This window comes from Anarrhichthys ocellatus, unplaced genomic scaffold (genome assembly GCF_004355925.1).
Source record: "Anarrhichthys ocellatus isolate YVR2014 unplaced genomic scaffold, GSC_Weel_1.0 scaffold39, whole genome shotgun sequence".
Lineage (NCBI taxonomy): Eukaryota > Metazoa > Chordata > Actinopteri > Perciformes > Anarhichadidae > Anarrhichthys > Anarrhichthys ocellatus.
This window is the reverse complement of record NW_022280069.1, coordinates 3,244,371-3,254,723: the sequence shown is the minus strand read 5'-3', so window position 1 is coordinate 3,254,723 and position 10,353 is coordinate 3,244,371. Positions and strand designations below refer to the sequence as shown.

Below are 10,353 nucleotides of genomic sequence, written 5' to 3'. Positions count from 1 at the left end.
CCCCCCCCCCCCCCCCCCCCCCCTTCTCTCTCTTCCCTTCTCTCACAGTGCCCTCTCGCCCAGAGGTGTGCAGCGGTGTGTATGAGTGAGTGCGTGTGTATGTGAGCCAGAGCCTCAGGAGCCATGTCGGACCCCCGGGACATCGACGAGGATGCCATCCTCAAGGGCCTCAGTGCTGCGGAGCTGGACCAGCTGGATGCTGATCTGCAGGAGATGGACCCCGAGGTACCAGGGAGCGCTTGATGTTTTCTAAACCAGCTGGCTTCTGGTCTCCAATTCCACAGGGCTTTGGTGGTCAGATCTGGCGCCTTGGGGTCCAGAAATCCTGCAGGTTTTTGTTCCTGCATCTCCGCGGTGTATCTTATTAACGGTCAGCAAAAGAAAAACCTGCAGGATGACTGACCTCGAAGAGGAGAGTTGCATTCAGTTCCACTTTATTGCAAAGTCTTCCCTTCAGTGAGCCCACGCGGTGATTACATTTGTTACAAGAAGTGAGCAGCAAGAGAACAAAGGGCGAAAGATCAATTGAAGTGAAATCAAGCGGCAAACTCGACCATTAAAAGTAACTGTTGCCATAACAAAGTTTCCCAAATGAAAATGCTTCAGGCAGATGCAGCGGATTGGGCAACACCCACATGTTCCAAAGTGTGATACATGTTGTCAAAATGAGAAAACTACAAGTATGATTTACAAAAATGCCCTCAAAATAAACTGCTGTAGCTTGTATCGTCACTGCAGAACCATGTGAATGCACCTCAGAGTTCTATACAGACGTGTTAAAGACCCTTGAGAACATCGAGCCAATTAAAGTCACAGTCGGTGATTATAGATCCCCGGCTGTAGCAGATCATCTGATGGGTCTAAACTAAAGCATTTTCTACTCACTCCGTCCGTCCAGACGCTGGAGTAACAACGAATCTCTTCTCTCGTGTTCTCTCGTCTTAATGCCGCATCAACATAACATTTGACCCCTCGTTCTCCCAGAATGCCATGCTGCCCGCTGGCTACCGGCAGCGTGACCAGACGAAGAAGGGCCCGACGGGGGAGTTTGACCGCGACGCCCTGCAGCAGCACTTGGAGAAGCAGGCCCTGGAGCACGAGGACAGGGAGGACCTGGTGCCCTTCACTGGGCAGAAGAAAGGTCTGTTAAATACACCAAGTCATCTCAATCTTATGTCACGACAAAGACACGAAACTGTGTGTGCAAAGACTTAAATCTCCATCGACTCCCCCCCGTCTCCCTCACACAGCTGTACAGTGTTGTACTCTGCGATGCTTCACTGCACAGCAGCTCAGGCTCTTAGTTTCAGGTCTGTGTGGGGCTTTTGCAGCTCACTGAGTTTCGGGGTCATTTCCATCATAGTCCCACAGGCTGACATGTGCAGACCTGAGAGTATTTGTCCTGTAGTTCTTGTGGAACTCGATCTAAACCACCAATACCGGATACATCTACGTGCTGTTTTAAAATGAGCTTTTGTTGTTATTCGTGAAGATAAATGAGAAAAAGATAAGAAAGCACCATCTCGACTCTGGTGGAAAACACAGAGCTTATTAGAGCTGGTCCACAAATCCGAGTTAAACCCCGACTTACTTGTGAAACATGATCCAAACAGAGCTTTTACCAAAAGAGAGACAAATATACGGTTTAAACTATTCAGACAGAAGAAACACGATTATAGAGTAAAACACTTTGTTCGCTGACTGATGCACAAACACTCGCAAACGTCAGAAACTCGACACTCTCGTCCTGTCTGGCTCTGTGGAGTCCTCATCTCTGATCGTTTCGTCTCTTAACTCGTCCATTCTTTTCTGTCCGTCTCCAGGAAAGTCCTTCGTGCCCAAGAAACCAGCGGAGATCCCTGCGCACGAGCAGGTGATACTGGAGCCGGAGCTGGAGGAGGCTCTGAAAAATGCCACCGACGCAGAGATGTGTGACATCGCAGGTTAGACCAACACCATTACCATTACCACGAATATCAGTTGTAGCACTTTAGAATCATACTTCAACTCATACTGATTGAGTGTGTAGTAAGCAGTTAGTTAGTATACTCTGAACCCAGCCCAGGTTTCATTGAGACACTTGATTGACAGCACAAACGATAGCAACTGGAATGCAGTCGCTCTTACTGGGAATCAATTACACCTGTGCTTTCATGCTTCTCCTGCCGATGTTGACGTGTCAAAATATCTGCCGTGAAAAGAAAGCTCTGTTCGTCCTATGACGTCATCTTTTTGTCCTGGTGCTGATTAAGACCTCAGTGTTTTGACCCACCATGGTTCTATAGTACAGGCCCAGTTATCTCTCTGCTGTTGGCTTCAGTAGTCCCTGCTTTACAGACATGGCCAGACGTGCGATGGGGTCCAATTCTCCGCACTCAGCAACACAGAAATAAATAAGCCTGGCCCGCGGCCAGAGGGGAGGGAGGAGTGAACACGGGGGGCGGTGGGGGGCCGAGATACAGTATCTGTCAGAAACAGACCGGTGGGAAGCTACTGTGGTGACAGACAGACAAGACACCGTGTTTTCTATCAGAGCTTGGAATCAACAGTGTGATGTGACGAGTATTCTTGGAGTCTTTCAGAAACCATTGAGAATTGTTTTCCATTTAGGATTTGTGGATTTGACATTTTATTCTTTAATGTACTGTCTATAGTAGTATTATTCCTCAATCATCAACATCACAAACAAACACATTGTGACAATGTGGCACATTGACATCACCATTGATGTCAATGTGCAGCGGATACTTCAAATAAAGAGCCTCTGTAACTGACCCCCTTAAGTTACAAAAACTGTATCAGACCGCCTCCCTTGTTCAGAAATTAGGCTAAATTGAAATGTAGAGCGTGTTTTCTTTATTGAGTGTAATCCTTTGAACAGCACGAACACGCGCTCACACAGAGAGAGGCAGGCATCCGGAAAGGCAGAGCGGGGGAGCGTGTTTGTCCGGCTCCATCAGCCTGTCACAGAGACGGCCTTTTTAACCCTGGATGGAGTCCAGATGAGGATTAAACCTCGGTTAGACTCTGTCAGGCTTTTGTTTGGGCTTTTTGGCAAACAGACTAAAAGGGGGCTGAATAGCTGGGCCGACCCGCTCCATGAGCCCGGAGAGAGGGAGAGAGAGAGAGAGAGAGAGAGAGAGAGAGAGAGAGAGAGAGAGGGAGAGAGAGAGAGATCCAACAACTTAATTTTCACATTTTATTTATATCACCACGTTGCTAAATTGAGTTTTTTTTTAGTTTCTGCAGTCTAGTTTGTGCTGTAAAGCTACCGTGGGTTATTCTAAGGAGGCAAACCGGATGACGGGGGGGGGGGGGGTGTTTACGGTCGGTAAGCCCCCCCACCCACCGAGCAGGCAGCTGTCTCCCTGGCCTCCCTCTCCTCACAAGAACCTTCCCATGGTTCCCCACACCGGGTCAGGAGGCTGCGAGGGTGGAGGTGGAGGGGAGGGGGGCTTGCAGTTACAGCAGTTACAACAGGTTACAACAGGAGGAAGTCTGCCTCCTCCTGGTCATCAAGAGTAACAACACAACAAGAGAAAACTATCAGTCATCTGTTCAGTGACAGAGATGTGGAAGATATTCACTTTTTATTTTATTTCTAAGTCATTCTGGGTTTTATATTTTCTATGTAAAAATCTACAGAGAGCCTAAAATCTATTTTATTTTTCACTCTCTGTGGACCAACGTCACACTTCACAGCATTGCCTCTTAACTGGCTGGTTTCTGTCTTTTACAAGAAGGTTGTCCAAGACTCCAGCAGTGTTCTCCTCTCCTAAAGAGAGAGAGAGAGTGTGTGTGTGTGTGTGTGTGTGTGTGTGTGTGTGTGTGTGGTCTTTTAACACTGACTCAGTATCAGCTAGAATAACACTGAGAAAGCTCGAGGCCCACCCTGAACCTTGTGATTAAATGTGTGCTCTCATTACTTCCCCTGTGAGATTACAACCAGTGATCGAGTTTCCTCATCTCATCAAACATAGAGCCACACAGGAGACAAGGGACACCTAACTGGGTCTCTTCTTTGGACAATCCAGGACATTCAGCATGATGTCATCCAAACATCAGAGACATTCTGATCTGGTATTCACAGTGATTGCTTTCTTCTACTTGCAGCTATCCTGGGAATGTACACGCTGATGAGCAACAAGCAGTACTACGACGCTCTGGGCACCACAGGAACTATCGCCAACATCGAGGGCATCAACAGTACGTATGAACAATTTAAACATTGTTTTATATCATACTAAGCTCATATTGAAAGTCACAAGAAAAGTAAACTGCTGGTGAGATTCTTAATCTTATCTACATCGTCTCTTGATCAGACATTTCCCTCTTTCAACCGTAAATTGGTTCCCACGCGTCCCGGGAAATGAACTACTAGTCTTATCTAACAGAACTTCCCAAAACAGATTGAACATCGTCATCTGAAAGTCCTGTTCAGGATCATATTAACGTTTAAATGTTTGTTTATGGACGAGAGGCTCATAACAGGCTGCTCTGTTATGTTGTGGAAACGCCCCCAAGTCACATGACATGGTAGCACATGCAGGTTGGAGGACATAACATAACGTTGCTATCTTCCCTACTCATTTTAAATGTTTGACTAATGTTAACTTGGTTGCCATGTTTGGTTCAGTGGCAGCAAATAATCCTAGAAAACTCGGCTCTAAAATCCCTTTGTCATCGTTTCTCAGCATGTAAGAGATGGTTTCATGGATGAGTTATCGTCGAAGTCTGCACGTCTTCCACAGTGAGGAACATATTAGCGCATGGCTCCATCCGTCTGTCACGTCAGCTAGAAGCTAGATCATCACTGAGCATCTCCTGGGAAATCATTTCCAGAAAAGAGAAGGAAGCCGGCATCATCATGCTTATTTCTTCGACTATATTTTATTCAGGCAAACAGGACCTGATTGTCTCTGTACACTTTATAAACTACATGAACAGAGCTTCACAATAAGGGTTGCTAGCATGCATTGGATAAGTATAATGTAACATCGGGCTAGTAAATGAGTAAATGGTAAAATAGAAGCCATCCTTTTTTTATTTACCAGAACTGATGGTGGAAGTAGCTTCTCTTAAATTGTATCATGTTTTTTTACAGCTCTACAGCACTTTTATGAAATGTTCTCTATAAATACAGTAAACTTGAGTCATTTCGCTTCCTTCTTGTCTCTGTTGAGCGTTGCACATGCACACTCCTATCCGGTACTTGCAAGAAAAATAGCAGCAGTTTAAAAAAAAAAAGAAAGTTTATGGAGCTGAAGTGCAAGTGAGCATTTCAACTATGGTGGAAACAGAAGTTTAGCTCGGTGGCATTTGAGCGGATACTGCACAGTTTGATAAGCACTAATAAATAAAACTATTTGTACAGCAGGTTGAACCCTGCATGAAAAATAAAACACAAAGGCACTTTGCAACATGTTGAGGGTTTTCTCATCTGTGACATTACGTATGTGTCATTTGAAAGAAGGAAGTTTCCTCTTCTTGGTTCAACACCAATAAATGAATGAGTGAAGCCTTAAACTGGATCACTACGCCCCTCTGGAGCCTAAGCTGTGACGCTGTCTCCTACAGGTGTAGTGAAACCAGATCCATTCAAGATCTTCCCCGACGAGCTGCCCAACCCCACCAACGTGGAGGAAACCCTGGAGAGGATCCACAACAACGACAGCAGCCTGACCGAAGTCAACCTCAACAACATCAAGGTCAGCTGAAAGAAAACTGCGATGGTAACAGGATGCTGGAGAAGATGCATTGAACAGTTTATTCCTTCAATTCATTAGTAGCAAAGAGAACCATCAAAGTCAATGTGGTTTTTTTGTTTTGGTGAGATGCCTGAAATAAGGTTCTACGATATAAAATGCATCACTAGATTCATGTATTTTGAAGCTTTTACGTGTCTTATTAGAGGCGGTTGCTAACAGCAAGCTAACGTTAGCTTATTGTATCTACGCTTCAGAAATTACAAAAGCGGTGTTCATTTCTGAAGATTATCTTGCTGAACAAAACATATGTAAGTATCATAAAAGTTTGTTTGCCCACAGAGTTTATTTTCTGCAATAATCCAATGAAAGAATCCCATTGGCTGTTGACTGGGAACCAGTGTGACGCTTCCTGGTTGGTCTACAAAAATCCGTCATCCCTTCGGCTCTCTATTAACAAATGAATGCATGAAGCTCTTAAAGGTGACTGTGTCTGTGCTGCAGGACATTCCCATCCCAACACTGAAGGAGGTCTTCGAGGCGATGAAGGGAAACTCTCACGTGGAGTCTCTGAGCATCGCCGCGACCCGCAGCAACGACCCCGTGGCCTACGTGAGTACGATATGAAACGACAAGCGGTCAGCTGACAGATGCTGTTTATTTTCTAATGTTTTGGTTTGAATTTCTTTAGTATAAAGAAAAACAATACGTGCTCTTCGAGCCACTGATATTTAAACCTGGCAAGAAGACACTTTTCTGCATCTCTGCCATTTGTACGTTACAATTTTGTTGGGTATTGAACCTATAATCCTATCCATCCTCAAGTAAAATAAATGGTGGTACCATGTAATGTTTCAAATGAAGTTTTTGTACCCACGTGTGTCTACCAGTCATGTGCCGAGATGCTGCAGGAGAACACCAGCTTGCAGAGTCTTAATGTTGAGTCCAACTTCATCACTTCGGACGGCATGTTGGCGGTCATCAAAGCTATGACCAGCAACGCCACGCTGGTGGAGCTCAAGATCGACAACCAGGTCCGAAACACGTAACCGAAACTACGGCTCTACAGAGCATCTCGGTAATAAATGCAACAAGTGAGATTTCTGAGTTGTAACACTGGCGAGCGTGTCTCCATGCAGAGGCAGAAGCTGGGAGACTCTGTTGAGATGGAGATCGCCTCCATGTTGGAGAACAACTCCAGCATCCTCAAATTCGGCTACCACTTCACCCAGCAGGGTCCCCGCGCCAGAGCGGCCATGGCAATCACACGAAACAACGACATGAGTGAGAACATAATTATTGATCTCCACGTAGAATTCTGGAAAGATTGGAGCTAATCTTTGAGATGCACTGAGCAAGATGTGTGAAGTGTGAAGTAAAGTGTGTTTCAGGACCGTCTTTTTCCTGTTATTTTGTGTCATATCTCGTCTTTCTTCTCTCTGCAGTTCGCCAGCAGAGATTGAGATGAAAGCAGCGAGGAGCCAACAGAAGAACAGCCACTTCAGCCCTGTGGAGCCTTTGGACAGACCAGCCTCCCGCCAGCTTCCTCCATGCGGAGCGCCGGAGCTGAACCAATCCTCCCCAAATTAACCCGGGTCGCTGAGCGCGGTGCGACCCACCTAACACCCATGTGCAACCATTTCATTTCATTTACTGCAGCCAGCTTTTTTTTTTGTAGACTGTGCTGAATTCACCATAAAGGCATGTATAGGTCACAAGCAAAATGTGAGGCGTCTTCTTTTTTTGTGCTTTTATCCTCATCCTCCTCTTCATCATCATCCAAAAACACACTTTTCATTCATGAAAAAAACATTTTCAAATGTGGTGCTTTCTGTGGGAAGAAAACTGTAAATACTTTAAATAAAAAATATATATTCAAGTAATTTTTTTGTAAATGTTTGGCAAGTTTAATTTGATTGTTTCTACGCCTTTATATCGGATATGTGAAGAGCGTTCTGAACAAGTTTAAATGCACCAAAGAGGTACATACTTCGGTGCATTTCATTATCTACAGCTGAAACTGGACAGAATTGTTTTGCAGAACCTCAAATGAACCTCTAATCATATTCATATTAACCCAAACAGAACTCTGTAAGACTGAACAGGTCCATCAAAAAGAGTAAACATTAGGAATGATTCTCTTCACAGTTTATGGGGAACTTTACGTGATCATTTCACCCCTTGAATTGACAAATACTGCAGCATTTCAGGGCTCAACCCTTCACGTAAAGAGTCGCAGCGCTTTAATCCCTTTAAAGTCGCTCCTGATCGTCTGACTCCCCTCGAGCACCTGAGCTATTTTTACCCCTGAACCCTGATGGGACCCGTAACCGCGTCCGCTGGGCTTGAGTTACCTTGTTCCAAATATACAAGAGCCGACTTGAAGAGGGTTGCACCCACAGAGTTTTATGAACACTAACAGCTGCTAACCTCTGAGGATCCTTTCACTGCCTCTTCTTTCATTTCTTCCTCCTACTTTTCCCTCATTTTCTTTGAAGCGCTCCGACTTAATGTCAATCTTGACACGACCGTCGCATAAAACGCAGAAAGCCAGACTTCTGAAAGGTCACATCTTTGAAAGCCATTCGGGCTTCGCTGACATTTGGCACCTTGAGATGATTTAGAGTCGGCGATGCCTCACCACAAACTATTCCAAGAGTTTCTCTCCTCTTTGACTGTCTATTTTAGTAATGCTGGGTGCTGTGCATGCTGAGACAGACGCTTTTATTGTAATTACGTTCTGTTTCTCTCTTTTTTATATATCCAGGTTTGCGTCACACGTATATGAAAGTAGTAGGCCTATAAGTGAAATGGCAGCTGTGATATTAAAGGTCACCAGAAGTTAAACGTTGGTTATTTGACTTCAAAGCATTTCACAAGTGTTCTCGTGTCATTCTGCCAACGAGTCTCCACAACAAGGGGGAGATTATTAAGGGCCTTCTGGTGGTGACGCTCTCGGCTCCAAACTAATGAAGTGCGCGTGCTTTTCGACACATATTAGCGGTGTCATCAGAAACTAACCCACGCTAAGTCCCGCTGACCCTGGCGGTGTTATCCAACTCATACCAACCGTGTGCTGCGAGCAGCGCTGAACGAACACCCTGTGAAGAATGCCAACCGGTGGCTCCGCTACCCAGATTAGCACCGACAGGCTGTGTGACTGAGGAGGCCTAACAGAGGAGCTGGAGCTCAAGTGAAAGGGGGTTGAAATGTAATAGACAATAAAAAGGTGATGAAAATCTCTCTTGTTCTGTAGTTACTTTGAGTTCATACTGTAACTATCCTCACAAAGTACGTACTGGTTCATGCAGAATGCATTGAATTGGGATACACATACTCTCTCATAACATGGCACCTTGAACTTTGACCCTCATGCTCACATATCTGCTGCACAAAGGATTGTGGGTACGAATAGCCGGAAAAGCATGCTGGCTTGCAAACTGCAAAAATGTTTTGGCATCCTGCATTTGACATACTACGTATTGGGACGTACTAAATCTTTTTTCTGGCATACTAAATAGCAGTGGCGGCTGGTGGAAGATGTTCTAGGTAGGGCTGTGCCACATCCAATCAAGCAAACATCCCAGTATGATTTAATGCAAAAAATGAGGGACAATTTGTGTAGTTTATTATTTATTTTATTTTATTTGTTGTGGCTCTTATGTAATAATGTACAAAATAAGCTGTGTGAAAATAACTTTTCCTAAAATTGTGAGTTTCCTTGCACAATAAAAGCATCAAGAGCAGCAGCCGATGATCACTGGTGACCAGCCGGCTTCTATTAAAACAAAGTGAGTCCCAACATCACACGGCGCTGAAGAATCAGCACCGGAGAACAAAGGTTGATGAATAGAACACGGCGCTGTGGCTGCTTCAAACAGCACCGTGGCCTCTGAATGCACCACTGTGCTATAAGCTGTGTTTTCCCACAGTTCTTAGTCCTTCCTCGGTGACTTGCAGGAAGCAGGCTCCTCCTCGTCTGAATCAAACTCCACGTTCTCGTCTCTCACCCACTGGCCACTCCGGTCCTTCAGCCAGCCGTCACTAAGAAATAGACGAAGTAAGATGAAAGGAGCGCCACCATGTTGGTACAGTTAAATACATATATACTGAGCTGACTTCCACTAGTGATGACGCACAACGCCTGTACCTTTTCAGTTTGAGATAGTGCTCCAGCTCTCTCCTCCTCTGGGCCGTTATAGGCTCCGCCTCCTGTGCCCCTGCACCCGCAGCTTCTGTTATGTCTTCTGATGGATGCGAGCCTTCATCGCCTACAGGTGACAAAAACATGCCCTCAATTAGAGCACACTGGGAGCAGGGTTCTCCTCAACAACGTCTGAACATTAAAGAGTTCCTCTGGACTTCACCTGCTGAAGGTTTTTGTGACAAACTGTTTGAAACTTCAGATTTCCGACATGCGTTTTCTTGTTCCGATCCCGTTTTGCTGGAAGAGTTGCAGCTGATTTCTGAGCCAGTGCTCAGCGGTTCCTTTTCAGATTTCGTGCTTGAAAATAATAATAGATTCACGTTAAAAATGGTGTATTTTAAATATTTGTGGGACTTTAGATGTATTAAAAAACCCAACTCGCTCACCTGGTTTTTGTATGGCAGCTGTTATATGGTACGGTCTTCAATAAAGCGTGATGCG

General features: G+C 45.1%; 2 protein-coding genes across 3 annotated transcripts in view; one reads left to right on the top strand and one right to left on the bottom strand.

Moving 5' to 3' along the window:
* Positions 1 to 7,429, top strand: part of tmod4 (tropomodulin 4 (muscle)) — a 14,918-nt gene extending 7,489 nt beyond the window's left edge. For both annotated transcript variants that reach the window (XM_031867375.1, XM_031867376.1), the window contains exons 2-10: positions 49 to 225; positions 985 to 1,141; positions 1,824 to 1,943; positions 4,114 to 4,206; positions 5,578 to 5,708; positions 6,210 to 6,317; positions 6,596 to 6,739; positions 6,845 to 6,989; positions 7,151 to 7,429. In XM_031867375.1, coding sequence (XP_031723235.1) covers positions 124 to 225; positions 985 to 1,141; positions 1,824 to 1,943; positions 4,114 to 4,206; positions 5,578 to 5,708; positions 6,210 to 6,317; positions 6,596 to 6,739; positions 6,845 to 6,989; positions 7,151 to 7,173 — 1,023 coding nt within the window. In that variant the 5' untranslated portion in view covers positions 49 to 123 and the 3' untranslated portion in view covers positions 7,174 to 7,429. The remainder of the gene's footprint in view (positions 1 to 48; positions 226 to 984; positions 1,142 to 1,823; positions 1,944 to 4,113; positions 4,207 to 5,577; positions 5,709 to 6,209; positions 6,318 to 6,595; positions 6,740 to 6,844; positions 6,990 to 7,150) is intronic.
* Positions 7,430 to 9,361: 1,932 nt separating this feature from the next.
* The window catches only part of scnm1 (sodium channel modifier 1), a 2,650-nt gene continuing 1,658 nt past the window's right edge, over positions 9,362 to 10,353 (bottom strand). The window contains exons 5-8 of the mRNA XM_031867377.1: positions 10,299 to 10,353; positions 10,073 to 10,209; positions 9,856 to 9,976; positions 9,362 to 9,749 (exon numbers count right to left, since the gene is read on the bottom strand). The exon at positions 10,299 to 10,353 is cut by the window's right edge and continues 46 nt beyond it. Coding sequence (XP_031723237.1) covers positions 9,641 to 9,749; positions 9,856 to 9,976; positions 10,073 to 10,209; positions 10,299 to 10,353 — 422 coding nt within the window. The 3' untranslated portion in view covers positions 9,362 to 9,640. The remainder of the gene's footprint in view (positions 9,750 to 9,855; positions 9,977 to 10,072; positions 10,210 to 10,298) is intronic.